Source organism: Odocoileus virginianus, chromosome 15 (genome assembly GCF_023699985.2).
Source record: "Odocoileus virginianus isolate 20LAN1187 ecotype Illinois chromosome 15, Ovbor_1.2, whole genome shotgun sequence".
NCBI lineage: Eukaryota > Metazoa > Chordata > Mammalia > Artiodactyla > Cervidae > Odocoileus > Odocoileus virginianus.
The window spans coordinates 65,246,469-65,268,553 of NC_069688.1; the positions used below are offsets into that span (position 1 = coordinate 65,246,469).

Below are 22,085 nucleotides of genomic sequence, written 5' to 3' on the forward strand. Positions count from 1 at the left end.
ACCACTGTAACTCCAGTACCTGAGTGTGTGCCTGGCTCAAGCCAGTGTCCATGAACATCAATTAAATCTAATTCAGAATTACCGCGAAAATAAAATACAACTCTTTAAATTCACGGTTGCTGTACTGAGAAACTTCATAGCTAATTCATTGATTCAAAAATACATCTACTATGTTTTCCATGTTCTAGGTTCCGGGGAGGTAGTGAAGAACAAGGAAGACAAGGTCCTGTCTTCATGGACCTTACATTCCAGTTGGAAAAGACAGACCATAAGCAAGTCAATTAGTCAATGAGATCATTTCAGCTTGCAGTAAGTGCTGAGAAGAAAATTAACACAGACAGAGAGTGACAGGGTGGGCTGGGTCCACTTGGCTTAGAATGGTCAGGAAAGGCTTCTCTGAGCTAAAGGACAGTTCAGATCTTCATCTCTTAAAACATGTCGTAAGTGAGAAGCAAAACTTTTAGAAAGCAATGCTGCTCTTTAGTAATACTCTACCGAGAGCTACAATTGCTATGTGAATAATTGGATAAACAGATATTAGTTGCCATACTAGAGAATCATGCAACTACTGTTTAATTTCCATATTTTACAATTACTCTTGCATCCTGATTCCATTCTCTGATATTTTTTATAACCCCTGTTTCCACTGCCTTCTCTTTCCCAGCAGATTAAATGCTTGGAATTTTTCTACCCAGGATCTGCTATTCTCAGTGGTTAGCAGTTTTCCAAGGTTATGTTGATGGACAGAGGTCATGTGAGGTTTTTCTTCCTCAATTCAAAGATAATTCTTCCAACCAAAACACTTTTTAAAAATTTGTTACTTTTGCCATGTAATCTTTTAAGCTGATATGTTGTAGCTTCAGTTTTCTTTATTCAGTTCAAGAAATTTTCTTTCCTTTCCTTTCGGCCACATGGCATCTTAGTTCCCCAACCAGGGATCAGACCCAGCGCCCCCAACACTGGACCCAGAGGCACAGCCACAGGACCAGCAGGGACGTCCCCAACAAAAATATTTTTATTCCTCCCCTAGTTCCATAAAAGGGCATCCCTGGTAAAGAATCCTCCTGCTAATCCAGGAGCTGCATGCTTGATCCCTGAGTCAAGAAGATCCCCTGGAAGAGGGCATGGCAACCCATTCTATATTCTTGGCTGGGAAATCCCATGGACAGAGGCGCCTGGTGGGCTACAGTCCATGGAGTTGCAAAGAGTCAGATACAACTTAGCAACTAAACAACAAGTCCCATATGAAAATCCCTTTACTTACAAAAGAGCATCACTATTAACAAGCTAGATATAGTGAGGCACGACTAACTTGGCATAAGACTGAAATTTTTAAAAATTTAGTGAACCTCAAGCAAGGTAAGATTATGTATAATTTTAAAAGCAACTGTAAGAATAAACAAAAATATTTAACCTTATTAGATAATAATAGTTATAAATAATTGTTATAAATGAGAACATGCTGAAAGGGCCTGTACCCTTTGAGAGAAATATAAACTTTGAGATGCATAATTATGTTACATTTATTTACATTTAAGAAATGCATATATACTTTGTCTGGCCCTAGGTGAGTGTGAGTGATCACACCATTGTGATTATCTGGGTCATGAAGATCTTTTTTGCACAGTTCTTCTGTGTATTCTTGCCATCTCTTCTTAATATTTTCTGCTTCTGTTAGGTCCATACCATTTCCATCCTTTATTGTGCCTATCTTTGCATGAAACGTTCCCTTGGTATCTCTCATTTTCTTGAAGACATCTCTAGTCTTGCCCATTCTATGGTTTTTCTCTATTTCTTTGCATTGATCGCTGAGGAAGGCTTTCTTATCTCTCCTGGCTATTCTTTGGAACTCTACATTCAAATGGGAGTATCTTTCCTTTTCTCCTTTGCTTTTCGCTTCTCTTCATTTCACAACTATTTGTAAGGCGTCCTCAGACAGCCATTTTGCTTTTTTGCATTTATTTTTCTTGGGGATGGTCTGGATTCCTGTCTCCTGTACAATGTCACGAATCTCCATCCATAGTTCATCAGGCTCTCTGTCTATCAGATCTAGTCCCTTAAATCTATTTCTCACTTCCACTGTACAGTCATAAGGGATTTGATTTAGGTCATACCTGAATGGTCTAGTGGTTTTCCCCACTTTCTTCAATTTCAGTCTGAATTTGGCAATAAGGAGTCCATCATCTGAGCCACAGTCAGCTCCCAGTCTTGTTTTTGCTGACTGTATAGAGCTTCTCCATCTTTGGCTGCAAAGAATATAATCAGTCTGATTTCGGTGTTGACCATCTGGTGATGACCATGTGTAGAGTCGTCTCTTGTGTTGTTGGAAGAGGGTTTGCTATGACCAGTGTGTTCTCTTGGCAAAACTCTATTAGCCTTTGCCCGGCTTCATTCTGTACTCCAAGGCCAAATTTGCCTGTTACTCCAGGTGTTTCTTAACTTACTACTTTTGCATTCCAGTCCCCTATAATGAAAAGGACATCTTTTTGGCATGTTAGTTCTAGAAGGTCTTGTAGGTCTTCATAGAACTGTTCAACTTCAGCTTCTTCAGTGTTACTGGTTGGGGCACAGACTTGAATTGCCATGATATTGAATGGTTTGCCTTGGAAACGAACAGAGATCATTCTGTCGTTTTTGAGATTGCATCCAAGTACTGCATTTCAGACTCTTTTGTTGACTATGATGGCTACTCTATTTCTTCTAAGGGATTCCTGCTCAGAGTAGTAGATATAATGGTCATCTGAGTTAAATTGAGAGTCCCTTGGACTGCAAGGAGATCCAACCAGTTCATCCTAAAGGAGATCAGTCCTGGGTGTTCACTGGAAGGACTGATGTTGAAGCTGAAACTCCAGTACTTTGGCCACCTGATGTGAAGAGCTGACTCATTTGAAAAGACCCTGATGCTGGGAAAGATTGAGGGCAGGAGGAGAAGGGGGCAACAGAGGATGAGATGGCTGGATGGCATCACCGACTCGATGGACATGAGTTTGAGCAAGCTCCGGGAGTTGGTGATGGACAGGGAGGCCTGGTGTGCTGCATGCAATTCATGGGGTCGCAAAGAGTCAGACATGACTTAGCAACTGCACAGCAAATGCATTCTAAACACGTGACACTGTCCGAGTTCGCACTGAGACACTGATTGTGCTCGTCTCTGGGTCAGCAGAGTGGCATCTCAGAGATCCTTCAACCCTTCGTTATTATTTTACACTTGACTCTTCCACATTTGGCCTAAGGTATCTTTGTACACAGGGACGTGAACTACTTTAGAGTGTTATTCTAGTCTATGTTTATTAAACTTGGAAAGAAAGGGATGAGCTACATTCAGAGAGACCTAAGCTGGAGTCAGAAGATCCGTTCAAGTTTAGAAGAAGCTCTAAGATCAGGAATTGGGATGGCTGAGATGATGTGTCAGGGACAAGATACTCAAAGTAGAGAGGAAATATGGAACATTAGCTAGTTCTTTAGTGCCAAGTAAACACAGACCACTGGTTTGAAATAATATTTTGAAGCCAAAAACTCTGCTGGAACATCTGTTCCATCCCTATATTCAGTTTACAAGGTTCTCATCATTTCAGTTTACAAACCCACAGCTCAGAGAGCTGGGAGAAGTTCCAAATGAAAAAGGAAAGGAACAACTACAAAAAATATGGCCAAACATTGGGAAAATGGGTTATGCAAAAATAAATAAATAAATAAACAGACTAAGAGCACTCTCCTTCTCTTGAGGAGGGGGGAAAATCTGAACTAGTAAGGAGTTGACACAGGGTTTCATATAAATCAGGTGCTATTCCTTTAGTAAAAGAGAATAATATATCTGTTTCTAATGTTGTCATTAGAAAAGTCAGACTTATGTTAATGATAATATGAGCTGGATTTTTGAAATAATCATCTAACCATAAAAGTCTAAAAGCAGGTAATAATTTATCAAGAGAGCTGTGGAATCTCTGTATCTAACGGTCTTAATACGACGGATTATTATTACTCAGCCACAAAAAAGGAGGGCTCCACTGGTGGCTCAGACAGTAAAGAGTCTGACTACGACACAGGAGGCCTGGGTGCGATCCCTGGGTCAGGACAATCCCCTGGAGAAGGAAACGGCAACCCACTCCAGTGTTCTCGCCTGGAGAATCCCACGGACAGAGGAGCCTGGAGGGCCACAGTCCATCGGATCACAAAGAGTCAGACAAAGACTGAGCAACCGACACTAACACTTATGAAAAAGAATAAAACTGGGTTGTTTGTAGAGATGTGGATGGACCTAGAGACTCTCATATACAGTGAAATAAGTCAGAAAGAGAAAAACTAATATCATGTATTAACATATATATGGAATCTAGAAAAATGGTATAGACAATTTTATTTGCAAAGCAGAAATAGAGACACGGACACAGAGAAGAAAAGTATGGGCACCCAGGTGGGGGAGGTGGGGGGGTGGCACGAATCGGGAGACGGGGATGGACCTGTGTGCTGCTGGCACGGTAACAAAACAGGTGACTCGTGGGAGCCTGATGCAGAGCTCAGCGAGTCCTGCCCAGCGCTCGGAGCTGACGACCCGGGAGGGAGACGAAAGGGGAGACACAGACACACAGATAGTTGGCTCACGTTGCCGTGCAGTAGAAACTAACTCAGCTCACCAAAGCAACTACCGTCGCTGTCCTGTTGCTAAGTCGTGTCTTTGCAAGCCAATGGACTGCAGCCTGCCGCGTTCCTCGGCGCTCAGCCTTCCTTATTCAACTCTCACATCCGTACATGACCACTGTAAAAACCATAGCCTTGGCCAGACGGACCTTCGTCAGCAAAGTGATGTCTCTGCTTTTTAATATACTATCTAGGTTTTTCATAGCTTTGTTTCCAAGCAGCAAGCATCTTTTAATTTCAAGGCTGCAGTGATTTTGGAGCCCAAGAAAATAAAATCTGTCATTGCTTCCACTTTTTCCAAAAAATGATATTTTACAAAATGACCTTAAGAGCAGGGTTGCTCGTCACCTCTCCCATAGAGTCTGAACAGGATGCTGCCCAGAGGTATGGGGGCGGGGGGACAGTAATCTACAAGGTGACTGCAAAGTCTCACCTAAAGTGTTAGACTTTGGAAACAGCATGTAGAATGAGTCCCCAAAGGTGATTTTCTCAACTAATGCATGTTCAGAGACCAGTGTATTCCACTGACCCTTCTATTAGAGAAGCAATGTAACAAAGGTCAGGAACTCGTGGAGGAAGACTTTAGAGCTGCCTTGAGCGTGCAACCCCAAGAATTCCAAAATGATCTGGGACTTCCACTGAGAAGAAGTAATGACCTCAGAGTACACCCATCGTCACAATACGATAAGATGAAACAAACCAAATGTTACAAACTGAGCAGGCAAGCAAAAATAATGCAGTTAAAACAGACCCCCAAAAGGGCACAGGTATCCTAGCAGTGAGTGAGGGAACTGAGAGCAAGAGATAGAAATCATAAAGATGAAAGAAAAAATAACTTGTCATAAATATCCCAAACTGCTAAGTGACGACTGCAGCTGCGAAGAATTCTCTTTGGGCTGAGTCTTGTGTGGATACAACGGTCATGCAGAGTGTGCTCGTAACACAGCTGACAGTGACTCCAGGAACAAAACGAAACCCGTTTGGTTTGTCCGAAGCAGGGTGGCAGCGGCAGGCTGCTCAACAGCAGGGGGCCGTTACGCCAGCTAACCAAGACTAGAGCGGCTTCAAAGGTACGTACCTGTCTTCAGGCAGAGCTCGTCAAAGTCAAGGCAGCAGCTGCTGTAGCTCTTACACAGGTTGTCGCAGCGACAATCGGGGGGCCCGGCCTCTTGAAGCTCGAAGCATCTGCCCTTGCAAGAGCCGGAGATGTTGATCGAGGGGGAGTCTGATAGCACTGCGAGACACAAGAGGCAGGGCAGTGGGGTGAGGGCGTAGGCCACGTCACTGGGGGCTTCCCCTGTGGCTCAGACAGGAATAATCCACCCGCAGTGCGGGAGACCTGGGCTCCATCCCTGGTTTAGGAAGATCCCCTGGAGAAGGGAAAGGCTGCCCACTCCAGGATTCTGGCCTGGAGGGCTCCATGGACAGAGGAGCCTGGCGGGGTACGGTCCACGGGTCACAGAGAGTCGCACGACTGAGCGCCTTTCCTGTCACGTCACTCTGGCAGGGGGCCCTGGGCAGGAGACTGCCGGGACGCAGGAAGACTCAAGCTGAGCAGCCCGGCTCCATCTCCTGCTGGCTGTGAGCCACAGCAGGTCCTCTGCGCCAGCTTCCTCATCTGTACAGTGGGGAGACCAATAAAAGCAACTGGAGGCCATCATGAGAGTTAAATGAGATATTGAGCAAGGTGTCAGCCATATAGAAAGCAACAGATGTTGGCTACTGGTTTTACTACTATTTACAGTGATTGTCACTACAAATCTGTGTTGCTGTGGATGTTGTGATGCCAACAGAGAACAGTACTTTGAAGTCTACACTTAGAAGTGTTCATTCCCCTGTTCAAAAGTCCACAGCTTTTGTAAGGAACGTGCATGCATGCCCAGCTGCTCAGCCATATCCAACTGTGTGCGACCCATGGCCTGTAGCCCGCCAGTCTTCTCTGTCCATGTGATTTTCCAGGCAAGAACACTGGAATGGGTCGCCATTTCCCACTGCAGGGGATCTTCCCGACTCAGGAATCGAACCTGTGTCTCTTGCATCTCCAGCATTGGCAGGCAGGGTTCTTTACAACTGCAACCGGAGAATTGAGTCTGAATGTTCTGAGCACAGTCTGAACAGATGGGGTTGAAATAAAAGACTTTTAAGATCTCTTCCAGCTGTAAAACCTACAAACGTAACTAGAGTTATACACATGTCAACTCTACAATCTTGGAGAAAGAAAGGATTAATCAAGGCGTGAAAAAAAATTAATCAGTAAGTAGTGCTAGGGTAACAGGCTGGCTGGAAAAGTTAAGCTGGATCCTCATCCTAGCTCACAAAGCAAGTCAGATCTGCACAGGTCAGTATGGAAAGAGCTACAAAATGGATAAACATGTTTTTTGAAACAGCAAAGCATGGAAAACTATTCTGGTCGACCCAGGGATCAAACCCAGGTGTCCTGAATTGAAGGCAGATTCTTTACCATCTGAGCCACCATGGAAGCCCTGGTGGTAGCTAGTATATATCATATTTTCTGTTAGAAACAGAGAGAGAGAAAGCAAGAGAGATAAGCATAAGATAAAGTCAGAGGCCAGAGCTAGAGATGAGAGAGTGGGTGGGAACAGAAGCATTGAGACAGGTACCAAAGTGAATCTGGAGGAGGACACGGCACCCACCCCGGCATTCCTGCCTGGGAAACCCCATGGACAGAGGGGCCTGTGGGCTACGGTCCATGGGGTCACAGCGAGTCGGACATGACTGGGCACACAGCACACGCCAATTTGAATAACACTTTTCTTCACTGTAAAAAATTCTTACCAGAAATTATATTTGGAGAAATCAGAAAGACAAGAAGGAAACTTCTCACTCTTCTGCAGTTTGAAACTTGTTTTACAAATGTCTTTTTGTTTTTTGATGTTTCACTTGCTTACTTCTGCCTCTCATGCATATATATAATGTATACCTATATGTGTCTAAGTAGACATACATGTGAATCTATGTACATAAAGGATATATTATACAATATATAAATACCCTACAAATATTATTTATGTTACTTTAGTTCCTTGTTTATGTTTATGAATTTTCCATTTTTTTATAATAAGAATCCATTACTTATAAAATCAAGAAAACACCAGAGGCAGGGAGAGAACAGATATTTAATGACATTTCTAGGTTCACCAAAGCCATTTATCTGAACATCCTGTTCATCTGTTAATTCTTTGTCCTCTTTCAAGTCAGAGTCACCCAATCCTAACCTGTACGACATTAGATCAGTTCAACTAAAGCAAACAGATTCACCTGACCACGAGATGTGAAACGCTTTTGCATGGTTGATTCTGGGATCTTCAAAGACATACAAATCACCCCCGTTCAGTTGAATAATATCAGGTTTCCAAGGCAATACCTTACCTCTGGTTCACAAACCACATTTTTCTATTGACTTTGCCCAACCAATTGACATACTGAACCCCGAGAACTATGAGAGGAGGAGGGCTGAGCAGCAGAGAAAGGAAAAATAAAGTTCTATGGTGAAAAGTGAATGCAAGAAAAATGCTTATAATTGAAACATTCTTTTTAAGGATACTGCTTAGAATCATTCCATCATCCATCTATCATGATAAATTCTGAGTAGAATTTGTGCTCATGAACTGCATATATAAGCACACTTAGCTATCCTTAGAGCTGGGATAATCAGAAGAGCTTCAAAGGCACATTGTTCGCAGATGCTCACCCGTCCCGTCTCCTCTGTGGCATCCCAGCCAACACGTGACGTTTTCCTCCATTCACGCCCTTTGCTTTCCCCTCATCATAATCTCTTCCTTTTTCCTATTTTTGCTTTCAAAAGATTTGTGTGAATTTCTAATCATTTTAAACCTTTCTCCATTCATTCTATCAGTGATTTTTACTCCTTCCTTCCAACAATAGTTATTCTCTAAGTTTACCACTCACTTTGCTTTTGAAAATAATTGAATTTCACACAATAGCTTGCCCCTATCCAATTATCATCTTCCTTGCCAACCCTTAAACTGACGACAGCTTTGTTAGGAGAGAGCCGCACTTACACTCATAATGCAAAGATACAGCTCATAAAAAGTACTGCACTCAATATGGGGTTACTAACAGCTTTCAGATAAGACTGAATTTTTGGGCTGGTGCGGATTAGGGATTATTGCTGCTTCGTTGCCAAGTGTGTGCGACTCTCGAACCCCACGGACTGTAGCGCGCCAGGCTCTTCTGTCCATGGGATTCCCAGGCGAGAATACTGGACTGGGAATACTAGTTCCTTCTGCAGGGGATCTCCCTGACCCAGGAATCAAACCTGGGTCTCCGGTGTCGGCAGGAGACTCTTTACTACTGAGCCACCAGGGGAGCCCATGGATTAGGGATACATATGCCAAACTCATTCCCGGCTGAGATTCGGCTGAGAACGGCAGGAAGAGAAATAGGAAGGTGCACGACGGAGCCATTTATCAACACGTCTTCAAAGCCAGTAAGTCCAAGAGCGGAACGGCCGCACCCTTTTTTACCAAAATAAAGTGACAGAACAAAGTTCACCCGGCCTTTCCAGGGCCTGTTCCGCCCCTGCCATCTTCCTTCAGAACGACTCCCAGCCCTGATTCTCCGCAGCTCGTCCCCACGAGCCGGCTCTTTCATCCCGCCCGGGTCCCGGGCCCTCGCCCCGCCCAGGCCGAGCTCAGGTTTTAGGACTGCTCTTCTTGTACCTGATTGAGTAGTCAGAAATGGAAAGATTCTGACTTCTTACACTTGAATTCTAAAATCTGTAAAGCCCTCCTTTATCAGAACTGAAAGCCTCAGAAGTAACGAGAAAGACAACAAGGAAAACAAAGTCTGTACTGAGTGAAGTAGGGTCAGAAAGAGAAAAACAAGTACCGCATAGTAACACAGATATGGGATCTGGAAAAATGGTACCGGCACCTATTTGCAGGGCAGGAACAGAGACGCAGACATGGAGAACGGGACTGTGGACACGGCCAGGGCAGGGCAGGTGGGGCGGAGGGGCATGGGGCATAGACGTGACCACGGGAAAAACCGACTGCCCGCGCAATCGCTGCGGAACTCAGGGAGCTCAGCCGGCGCTCTGCGACCCCCCAGGGGGTGCAACGCGGAGGGGGGTGGGGGCGGAGACCGCGGTCCGCGAGGACGGGGCCTGCGGGCACTCAGGGCCGGTTCACACTGATGGGGGGGGGGGGGGTAGGTGCACGCGGGCCGCGCCTGCAGACACTCGGGGACGGTTCACACTGATGGGGGGGTGCACGCGGGCCGCGCCTGCAGACACTCGGGGACGGTTCACACTGATGGGGGGGGGGTAGGTGCACGCGGGCCGCGCCTGCAGACACTCGGGGACGGTTCACACTGATGGGGGAAGGGGGGAGGTGCCCGCGGGCCGCGCCTGCAGACACTCGGGGACGGTTCACACTGATGGGGGAAGGGGGGAGGTGCACGCGGGCCGCGCCTGCAGACACTCGGGGACGGTTCACACTGATGGGGGGGGTGCACGCGGGCCGCGCCTGCAGACACTCGGGGACGGTTCACACTGATGGGGGGGGGTAGGTGCACGCGGGCTGCGCCTGCAGACACTCAGGGAGGGTTCACACTGATGGGGGGGGGTAGGTGCACGCTGGCCGCGCCTGCAGACACTCGGGGACGGTTCACACTGATGGGGGAAGGGGGGAGGTGCACGCGGGCCGCGCCTGCGGACACTGAGGGCCGGTTCACACTGATGGGGGTGGGGGGGGTAGGTGCACGCGGGCTGCGCCTGCAGACACTCGGGGATGGTTCACACTGATGGGGGGGTGCACGCGGGCCGCGCCTGCGGACACTGAGGGCCGGTTCACACTGATGGGGGTTGGGGGGTAGGTGCACGCGGGCCGCGCCTGCAGACACTCGGGGACGGTTCACACTGATGGGGGGGGTGCACGCGGGCCGCGCCTGCAGACACTCGGGGACGGTTCACACTGATGGGGGGGGTAGGTGCACGCGGGCTGCGCCTGCAGACACTCAGGGACGGTTCACACTGATGGGGGGGGGTAGGTGCACGCGGGCTGCGCCTGCGGACACTGAGGGCCGGTTCACACTGATGGGGGGGGGGGGGGTAGGTGCACGCGGGCCGCGCCTGCAGACACTCGGGGACGGTTCACACTGATGGGGGGGTGCACGCGGGCCGCGCCTGCGGACACTGAGGGCCGGTTCACACTGATGGGGGTTGGGGGGTAGGTGCACGCGGGCCGCGCCTGCAGACACTCGGGGACGGTTCACACTGATGGGGGGGGGTAGGTGCACGCGGGCTGCGCCTGCAGACACTCGGGGACGGTTCACACTGATGGGGGGGGTAGGTGCACGCGGGCTGCGCCTGCAGACACTCAGGGACGGTTCACACTGATGGGGGGTGCGCGCGGGCCGCGCCTGCGGACACTGAGGGCCGGTTCACACTGATGGGGGTTGGGGGGTAGGTGCACGCGGGCCGCGCCTGCAGACACTCGGGGACGGTTCACACTGATGGGGGGGGTAGGTGCACGCGGGCTGCGCCTGCAGACACTCGGGGACGGTTCACACTGATGGGGGGGTAGGTGCACACGGGCTGCGCCTGCAGACACTCGGGGACGGTTCACACTGATGGGGGGTGCACGCGGGCCGCGCCTGCGGACACTGAGGGCCGGTTCACACTGATGGGGGTGGGGGGGGTCGGTGCACGCGGGCCGCGCCTGCAGACACTCGGGGACGGTTCACACTGCTGGGGGAAGTGGGGAAGGTGCACGCGGGCCGCGCCTGCAGACACTCGGGGACGGTTCACACTGATGGGGGAAGTGGGGAGGTGCACGCGGGCCGCGCCTGCAGACACTCGGGGACGGTTCACACTGATGGGGGAAGTGGGGAGGTGCACGCGGGCCGCGCCTGCAGACACTCGGGGACGGTTCACACTGATGGGGGAAGTGGGGAGGTGCACGCGGGCCGCGCCTGCAGACACTCGGGGACGGTTCACACTGATGGGAGGGGTGCACGCGGGCCGCGCCTGCAGACACTCGGGGACGGTTCACACTGATGGGGGGGTAGGTGCACGCGGGCCGCGCCTGCAGACACTCGGGGACGGTTCACACTGATGGGAGGGGTGCACGCGGGCCGCGCCTGCAGACACTCGGGGACGGTTCACACTGATGGGGGGGTAGGTGCACGCGGGCCGCGCCTGCAGACACTCGGGGACGGTTCACACTGATGGGGGGGTGCACGCGGGCAGCGCCTGCAGACACTTGGGGACGGTTCACACTGATGGGGGGGAGGTGCATGTGGGCCGCGCCTGCAGACACTGAGGGACAGTTCACACTGCTGGGGGAAGAGGGGAGGTGCACGCGGGCCGCGCCTGCAGACACTCGGGATGGTTCACACTGATGGGAAGGGGGTGCACGTGGGCCGCGCCTGCAGACACTCGGGGACGGTTCACACTGCTGTGGCGGGGGGGGGGGTTGGGGGGGGGTGGGGAGGTGCATGCGGGCGGGGCCTGTGGACACTCGGGGACGGTTCACACTGATGGGGGAAGGGGGGAGGTGCACGCAGGCAGCGCCTGCAGACACTCGTGGACGGTTCACACTGATGGGGGAATGGGGGAGGTGCACGCGGGCAGGGCCTGTGGACACTCGGGGACGGTTCACACTGATGGGGGAAGGGGGAAAATGCACGCGGGCAGGGCCTGTGGACACTCGGGGACGGTTCACACTGATGGGGGAAGGGGGAAGGTGCACGCCGGTGGGGCCTGTGGACACTCGGGGACGGTTCACACTGATGGGGGAAGGGGGAAGATGCACGCCGGTGGGGCCTGTGGACACTCGGGGACGGTTCACACTGCTGTGAGGCAGAAGGCAGCATGACACCGGAAAGCAATTATTCTCCAATTAAAAATAAATTAAAAAGAAATCTGTCCTAAGTGTGATGGGGGTTTGAAACTTCATGAGGCACTTGCCAGCACTTTTATGAGATTCAAATGCTATTCTGCCTTTTGAATTACGTATTTAAATGATATTGTTTCACTTCAAAGGAACAAGTCAGTTCCAGAATCTTATAAAATAAATGTCACAGGTCTACAAAGACAAAGTTTTCTTTAGAGACTTTAAATTTTAAAATATGTGTATATGTGATGTGCATAAAAGCAATGCTGTAAGTTCCTTACTTTTCCCAGAAACGCAATTTCATGATTTAAAAAACCCACCAATGTAAAATTGGATCTATCGCATTCAGACTCATAATTCTGAGAGAAACAAGTGAAATTTTTTTTACTTAGCTAAGTAAACCTTCTTTCTAAAACATTCCGTCTTACCATACCTACACAGAGGTAGCACTGTGGAATTCTGGTGCCATTTATGCACAGAAAAAAAAATTATTGATAGTTTAATTTGACTATTTGAAAAAACCTAATTCATGACAAGAGCTGTGACCTAAACATTATTTCATCCTGGACTCCCAATCACACTTCCCGCCAAATCTCCCTGCAGAATGGAAATTTTCAGATTTGGACGATGGCCAGTGAGGGAAGCTGTGTTTGAGTTTGAAAATGCTTAGCCCAGCCTAAAGCCGGACGCTTCTTGTAAGCTCTGTCTGGTCCTGCACTCAGAGTCTGTGCTGTGACCCGCTCTCTACGCCTCCCCTTTTCCATGTTCTCAGCCTGAGGATTCCCTGAACGTGAGAGGCAAGTCTTGAAATGAAAGAGACTGTGAGTATGCCACCTCCTTTTCAAGAGCACTGAAAGAGATCTGGTTCTCTGGCGTCTGCCTGCCTTGTCTGAAGCATAAAAGACGAGGAAAAAAGGCGGACAACGTGGATGACAATCAAGATGCCAGCCAACTCAAGAGTGAAGTCCTGTCTATGCCTCTTTTGGAGTATATGATGTGTTCTTTCTGGTCCTACTTTCTTGCACTTTAGTTGCCATTTTTCCTTGATACTCTTGACCTCGTCTCTTCGAAAGCAGCACTTAATACAGGTCTGTGTGTCAGTATCTCCGCTTCCTAAATCCATCACTTTCTATAAATACCCGTTATTTCAGCATCATATGCTCTCCTCTTCTTCACAGCTTCTGAACCAGATTTTGTAGACGATTTTTTAAATTAACAGGTCCACTTGGGAAGTCTCCAAACTCCTGTACTTTCAATATGCTTTTAAATACAACATCCTCATGTAGCAAGACCCCATCAACTACAAGAAAACAGGTTTCTAGATGATTTGAATGAAAGTTGAGTCTAATTTCACTTGTAAATCACTCAAATAACATGTATTATCATAGTCAGTAGTATAAGTCTGCTACCAAACAATGAAATGGCATTTTATATAGCAGATACTGTCAATTTGACAAGGTAAAAATGGAGACCCTGGCCTTCAAACAAATTTGGAGATAAATGAAGTGTATCACTATACACTCAACATCTCATAGTCTCCTCAGTCTTAGTATGGCACGTTTGTTTTCAAGAATCTTTTCAGGCAAAGAGGTAATGTTACCCTCATTTTCTTGGTTGGGAGATCATAACTCTGGTGAAAGAGAAAGTCGCTGAGTCGTGTCTGACTCTTTGCGACCCCATGGAAGACAGTCCACCAGGCTCCTCTGTCCCAGGGCCTCCCCAGGCACAAATCCTGGAGTGGGGTGCCATGCCTTCCTCCAGGGGATCTTCCTGACCCAGGGGTTGAACCCGGATCTCCCGCACTGCAGGTGGATTCTCCACCATCTGAGCCACCGGGGAAGCCCTCAGAACCCTGTACTTCCAGTGTGTTTTTAAATGCCACGTCCTTGTGTAGAGAGACCCCGTAAACTACAAGAAAACGGATTTCTAGATGATTTGAATAAAATTTAAGAGTTTAATTTCTCTTGTGTAGCGCTCCACTGAGCAGCACAGGGAGCCCTGCTCCGTGTTATGTGGCAGCCTGGATGGGAGGGGACTTTGGGGGAGAAGGGATACATGTACATCTTTGCCGTCCACCTGAAAGTATCACAATACTTTTACACGCCAACACAAAATTAAAAGTTGTTTTTAAAAAAAGAACCCTAGGCCTCACTTAAGCTAGCAAAGGCCTAGGTACAATTTTAGATCATCTGATCATAACTACAATATAATTTTCATTAACAAAAGATTTTTCAAATTATGCACATAAGCTCTGCATTTTAGATGTTCTTTTTAAGACATGATTTTGGAAGATATAAGCTATGTTGAACTTTATTAAAGATAGAGATTTCTGGTTAATGCAACAAGATAGAAGATTCTGTATAGTTTTTTTTTTTTTTTGGCTTGTCAATTTTAGTCTTTAATTTTTACGAAATTTGAAAATTAAAGAATAGTTAACACCCCTTTCTATAGCATGCGATTATGATAAGCAATGCATAAAAATCATTTGGAATATAAACTAAACTGATTTTTTAAAAGACAATCTGCAAAATATCCATTTTTAAGAAGTTATTTTAAAAGTTAACTATTACAGTGTGTGCTTATCATTTGGACATTTTTTTGCTTACCAGGTTTTTGCCTACTATTTACTATGCTGTTCCAGAGAAATGGAACAAGTTTTATTAGGTTCACAATAAAAGTCTAGTCTGAATTCAGTCCTTTCCCTTTTTAAAGTTAATGGCTTCCCAGATGGCTCAGCGGTAAAAAACGCACCTGCCAACGCAGGAAATGCAAGAACCGCGAGTTAGATCCCCGGGCCGGGAAGGTCCCTTGGGTAGGAAATGGCAACCTGCTCCAGTATTCTTGCCTGGACAATGCCATGGGCGGAGGAGTCTGGTGAGGCACAGTCCACGGGGTCGCAAAGAGCCAGACACGACCGGGCACGCGCACATCGCTGCTTCACAGCGCTGTGTCGAGTTTCTGCTGTCCGCAAAGCTGTTTCTTTTAAAGCGCTCTGTTAGTAGTGGGGCGCAGCCAGTTAACCGCGCTGTGATACAGGACAGCCGGGCCTGCCCCCCGAGCACGGGGCCGGCCAGGAGCCTCCGCGGGCTCCCAGGTGGGCCAGAGCCCCGCGCGCAGGCCACTGCCGAGCGTGTGAGCACGTGTGGCCCTGTGCCCCTCCACACTCCGCACGGCCCACCTTCTACACTAAGATTCAGTATGCTGCTTCGCGTTGTATATTTTGGGGAAAGTGAGAGTCGCTTAGTCGTGTCAGACTCTTTGTGGCCCCGCGGACTGTAGCCGGCCAGGCTCCTCTGTCCATGGGACTCTCCAGGCAAGAACACTGGAGTGGGTTGCCAGGCCCTCCTCCAGGGGATCTTCCAGACCCAGGGATGGAACCCGGGTCTCCTGCATTACAGGCGGATTCTTGACTGTCTGAGCCACCAGGAATTTGAGACGTTTTGGGGAAAGCTTTGGGTATAAATCAGTTTAAACTTGTAGGAGAGATTTTTCTATCATGCAGAGTAGGTATTTTTTGTAGACTGAAGATTAATCAATTTTTTAATACTTCCGAGAAAGAAAAGTATTTGTGTATAGACAGGAAATATATATATATATATGTACAACAATAAACATGGAACTCGACTCTCTGCACCCCCTCCCAAGAAAAGGTTGTGATAGTTTCCGGTGGGCAGCCAGCGGCTTCAGCCACACATGTACATGTATCCATTCTCCCCGAGGCTGCCACACTGAATCAGCTATATGTTTTCATATATCCCCTCTTTTTTGGCTTTTCTTCCCATGAAGGTCACTATAGAGCATTTGTATATAGTTCCACACGACTGAGCGACTGAACTGAAACTGAACTGAACTGAAGATAACATGAAAAATCACTGCACCTAAGTGCCATATAACAAAGAACTGAAAAATCCATGCCCTTCTTTAAACGCTAATTCAGATTATTGTGTTCCACTGACTTAAACGCTTTCTGGTCTCAACATTAGATTTAATATAAAGTCCCAGGACATGATAGTCCTTTTAATTTTCCCTGCAGAGCAATGGCTGATGACAGTCACCTGTCAGCTTTACAGTCCCTCCAAGCTATTGCCTTGTCATTTAAGTGCCTTTGGATCGTAGGATGAGACGCCCAAAGCTACCAAGTGAATGTGAACCTTCTCACTCCAGTCACCATTATCTGTTTTCTCCAGGATTCACAAAGCAAAGCTTTACTTGTAAATTGTCAGCGACACTCTTCACATTTCCCCATGAAATTTCACTTGCACTCACGTACTTTTAATCTCTCAAGCCAGAGGAGTTGGCTTGAGATGATGATGACTTGAACTAAGCTTTCAAGTCTCTGTTAGCCAGTTATTGACAAGCTTACCCATTTCCCTCTGTTTTTCACGTATGAAGTTGCTTCTCTCAAAGGATATCCCATTTCCATCCAGAGACTGGAAGAGTATCCGTCACCAACTCCAGTGAAATAGCTTCCACCATCACACAGAAACACACACATGAGCACATTACGTGTCACATACCTGTACACACATAAATTCTTTCAACTTTGGAGGTAAATCAAGCTGGCTACGTCAGATGCATAGGACAAGAATGTCAAACTGACTCACATGTATTCTTGACATTCTCTTTGCAAATTTATTCCAGCCATCTCATGTACCTGATGGTCCATGATGTTTACCCAGCAGACTTGTAATTAGTTCTGCTCATTTCATATCCTCTAATAAATCTATGATCTGAAAGAAGAAATCTTATTTTACCATGACTTCCGATAGATCACCACATCCTAACAAAAAATCCGGCTACCACATGTGCCAGCTAATTAGTTATAATAGTTTGCACGGCCACAGCCCTGAACTAACTAACACCCACCACAGTCCAGCAGCAAGAGCCGGCATGTGTGGAGAACCTTCTCAGCTACAGCTGAGGCCTCTGAGGTACGACGTTTCCTAAACAAGAAGCCGACTGCCCCGGTCAGTGTGAAGCTGGCTATTCGTCAATATCCTCTGTGTTCCTTCCACTTGGTGGGACAATCTCAAAGACTGAGCTTCTCAGGAACACTCTGGAACATGGAAGTGTCGCTGACAGCAAGCATGGCAGCCTCTCCTCCTAGCATCTTCTCTAAAATGCATGTAACAGCTCACCCAGGGTTTTCCGCTTTGCGGGCAGAATCACCAACTGTGTGTGTCATTTCAGACACACACAACATTTAGAAAGATGAAAATGCTTAAACTCTCCACACTACACTTTCACTCACTTTCCAAGTACATCATGGTCTTCCTTCAGGAGAAATCAATTACAGTGCCTCAACAGCAGTAAGCTGTATCAACAGAAATTCAAAATAAAAAGTGTCAGGCATACCAACATCCCCAAACTCAGACTTACATGAATCTCGAGACTAAGACTTCCTAGCAGTAGAATTTTCACTAATAAATTATTTTAGAAGATACCATAAGGCCAAGAATAATCAATGATTTGATTCAATAATTCAAGAAGCAAATATTCTGAAATATATTGGATTTATAGATGATAATTTAGATTATATTATTTTTCCAGAAGTAGCATCGATTCATTAATTCTTATAATTGTTTTTAATAATGCATGGAAATTATTTATTATACACAAAATATATTTGAGGATTAGTAAATCTGGTCTATATTTTTCAAGTTCTCCTGCAGAGAGTACACACATTCAAAAGGCAATGGAACAGAACAGACAGAATCATGTTTTTCTTCTTTAATCCAGAAGGAAAGCTGGAAATCACCTAGGCCTGTTCTCCATTGTACAGCCAAGGAAATGGAACTCACAGGTGACTTCCCCAAGATCACCTGGCAAGTGAGACGGATCCAGGGTGCCAATCTAGGGCTTTCATGACCATTTTCAAAAGAAAAAGTCAACTTTGAAAATAATGAGCGACTTGATTTTACAACATTCATCAGAGCAGTCGCTTTTAATATCAGTTTTAGCCAAAGTAATATATTAATACAAAGAAGGAAAAAAGTTCCTTTGAGGGTCCACTGGAAAGAGCCAGCAGTGGGCTCTCAAGCTTGCCAAACTAAAGGCCTGATCCTCCCTCTTCAGTCCGAGCAGTTATAGACAGGAGTTACACTTGTCTGGAGCAACCGTTCGTTATCAACAAAAATAGGATCCTCCAGCCCAGGGATCCACTTTCCTCCCCTTCCCCAACAGAAGACAGCTCACTTTGTCCACTGCTTCCCTGGGAGTGCAATCTTTGTGATCTATTTTCTCACTTTTCACCCCAAGCACCTTCCACTTGGATTCACTAAACCATTTCTGATATAATTCTTTTGCCCTTACTCAAAAGTCACTTGCTTGAAATAAGGAAGGTTCAGGATTCCATCAGTGCGTGGATCATAACTTGGCTAAGAAATGCTCGTGCTGACTAAAAAGAGACAGGTGACAGTCTTTTATGAGTCAGGTCAAGAAATCCAGTGCAGAGAAATACAAAATGCACAGGAAGGCCAACAAACATCCTGAGATGTCAGGAAAAGTCAAGAAAAGATTGCCCCCTAGAGTACCCGTTACTTAATATGTAATTTTTCTTTATAAAACCATCAGCAGCTCCAATTTCCAGGAAATTAACCAACTCATTACTTAAGACCTGGTCAGTTAAGCCTCCTGGATCTGCACAAGGAGCTCCTTTATAAGAATTCCCATACTGCTTATGGCAGAGTGTATATTGTAAAAGGAAACTCTTTCACTTCAGTTCTGTTAGTTAAGTCATGACACACACTGAAAACTTACCTCTCCTTGGGCCAAAAGGAAAATCAGGGAGAAGTCAATCCCATAAGCTCTTCTAAGCACCTCCTCTCATATTTTTCCTGTTTTAGGTTAAAACTTAACCTCATAGTCCTGAACTTTCATAAAAACAGTTCCCTGTCTTTTTTTTTTTTTCCTTCCATCCCTCTTTTTCTCAAGGTCAGAACTTTCTGGACACATATACTAGATCTCCTATCATATGACAACAAATTACACTCACAATATCTTTACTATCAAGTCAGCACCTGTTCTCACCACTTCTTTTTCAGGCTTGTCCGTTCATAAGAGCTTTAATGTTATCTTAGCATTTATGAATTCAGAGGACAGAGATTTAAACAGTCGGTGAAGCAGCAGGAAGAGTTCATAAAATGTTCTCTTACTAAACCACGTTCCCCCATCTGAACTGGACAGAGAGTGATTTTATTCCAGAGATGGCATGAATTAGTTACACTGCAAGATTAAAGGTGCATTTTTTAACAAGTGGACATTGGTCACTTTCAATATTTTAAAAGCATTGGAAATGGGCACAGCTGCTACACATACCTGTAGGAGGACCTTCATCCCATCCTTCTGCCCTCTTAATTCGATTTGCTGTGAATCCTAAGCAGATATTGACACCAACAGCAAAAGTGAACAAAGATATTACCTAAGAGAAGAAAGAGATCGAACTGTCAGTGCAGCCAGACAAGCCTAAATCAGATTCCACAGAGGCAGTGCAAATGACTTCAGCATCACCATCCAACCCTGCAGCTTCCCAAATGCACCCTGCAGTGCTGTCTTCATTTTAAAAGCAAAAAGAAAATTCAAAATCAGCAAGCAACTCTGAAGGTCAAGGCTTCCCCCTGTCATTCTCGCCTTCTCCTACCTGATAGAGCTGGCATGAGCTTCTCCTGGCCATGGCAGGGGGTTCTTGGAAAGCCTGTGGCAGTGCGTTCTGTTTGCCCACACTGAATGCGCTGCTTTTTGGGGCTCTGAGTCCAGTCTATTAACTACAAGTAATCCCACCTGGGAGGTTGACAGGCTCCTCTGATTTGTCCAAAGCTCGATTTCATCACAGTTTGTTCGCAAATCGCAGCCCTGAGCCTAAGAAGCTTGAAACATCACTCTCGGTCTCTCCACCCCCCGCCCCGATCGGTCCCTCCCCTGACACACAGATACTTTCATGTGGTTTCTTCTGGTAACATAAGGGTTTCTTATGTTGCTGCAGCCAATAACCCTGCATGTTCATTTTCCTTCCCTCCTGAAAACATGGTTTTTTAAAAAAAGAAACCAAATGCATTTTATCCGATAAAAATGAAACAGAGCCACAAAAGGGTTTCTACCAGCTTTAAGCTTTTAAGGTTTAACAATGTGGTTATTCAACGCAGTCAACCTCACGACTTGATGTTTTTAAAAAAACAAGGAAAGTTTTATAATTTCTAAACCTACTAACCCTCTGTCTTGCCCGTTTCTTTATTTTTCTGGCAGTATAAATGACCCTGTCCGGTCTGCCACATTCTCAGCGACTCCCGGCTCCTCAAACATTTCTCACCATGAAACCTCCCACGATTGTAACAAAACACAAGAGATAGCATTCTGCTTCCCCGTGTTGTCCTTAGAGTTCAGAGAAGTAACATTTATCAAAATCCTGGGAATGCCCATGAAGCCACACAGAGTTCTCCTGCCTTGTGAGGAGGAGTACAATGACTTCAGGTCTGCCTGCCTCTTCCTCCTGAAGAAACCATCAGCTTTGGGTATAGGTTTTTCGCTTTGTTTCAGAGGGACTGGGGAGCAGCAAGGGTGGGATGGGGGGAGGCTTGACTCATGACTGACGTGAGGAAGAACATCTCGGTGGCAGCAAGAATTCAGGTCTACAGAACTGTTTCCTTAGGTTTTTCCCCAGATAAATTATCATCTAGCTACCAAACACTGTGCCTTTGATGCTATTGTGAGGCTTAAAGTCTTTCTACTGAGCTAGCTAGCCACCAGGAGACTTCTCAAAGAAATCAAGCCCACAAAAGCTGAAAGTTCTTTAAATACTGTACACTTGCAGGATTCAAACGGGGAGGAAAGCTTATCTCTGGCTTTTCTCTGGCCAGACCCGGGGAGCACGGTGCTGCGCAGAGCATATGGGTGTATGTAAACAAACGGCGCGTTCTATGCAACGGCGACGGAGGAAGCAGGGGCTCTGCTCGAATAAAACCCCACAGCACAAAAGCCAGAGCTTGTTTACGGTGGGCCGCACAGTAGGTCTGGGTTTCATTAGACATTCCAGAATTTAGTAACAGCTAATTGAGAAGAAGAAAACACAGTGCCAAACTTTCAGCTGCCTCTCTCAAATCCTTTTCCTTCTGCACTCTTACAGAGATGGCAGGCTGATGGATCTTTCTATAGAAGTCTCTTGCTTCAGTCTGCATGCCATACTGAAATGATTTGGGGTCGGGTGTTTAGCAAGGCTTATGAAAGATGTTAACCCCACGTAAGATTTTTCTACTCTTTATGTTCAGTTTCAAGATGCAGGCTTTTACAGAGGAAGCTATCAAGCTAAAAGGGAAGTATCAAGGCAGTCCTGTGATTGCGTTGTTCGCCACAGTGGTCCAAACGTTCAACCTCCTCACCAGCCTCGCCAGCCCTCATCGGAGTTCAGCAGCTTCAGAATCCGTCTGATATTTGATGGTAGAAACCCAGCTTGAGGACAATGAAAGCTCCCCTTGGAGAATAATTAGACTCAGAAGCTGAACATTATCCATTCACTTTTTGGACAGGCAGAGTAGCTGTGCGGGGGGAGAAAGTCTTACGTGTAACAGCCAGAGA

General features: G+C 46.7%; 1 protein-coding gene across 10 annotated transcripts in view; it reads right to left on the reverse strand.

The window, feature by feature from the left end:
- Positions 1-22,085, reverse strand: part of ENPP2 (ectonucleotide pyrophosphatase/phosphodiesterase 2) — a 131,612-nt gene that overhangs the window by 73,764 nt on the left and 35,763 nt on the right. For 5 of the 10 annotated variants that reach the window (XM_020872104.2, XM_020872106.2, XM_070477472.1 and 2 more), the window contains exons 2-3: positions 19,836-19,938; positions 5,717-5,872 (exon numbers count right to left, since the gene is read on the reverse strand). In XM_020872104.2, the coding sequence (XP_020727763.1) occupies positions 5,717-5,872; positions 19,836-19,938 (259 nt within the window). Of the gene's footprint in view, positions 1-5,716; positions 5,873-19,835; positions 19,939-20,157; positions 20,371-22,085 lie in introns of those variants that run through there. The other 5 variants (XM_020872108.2, XM_020872105.2, XM_020872113.2 and 2 more) reach the window with 5 other exon arrangements.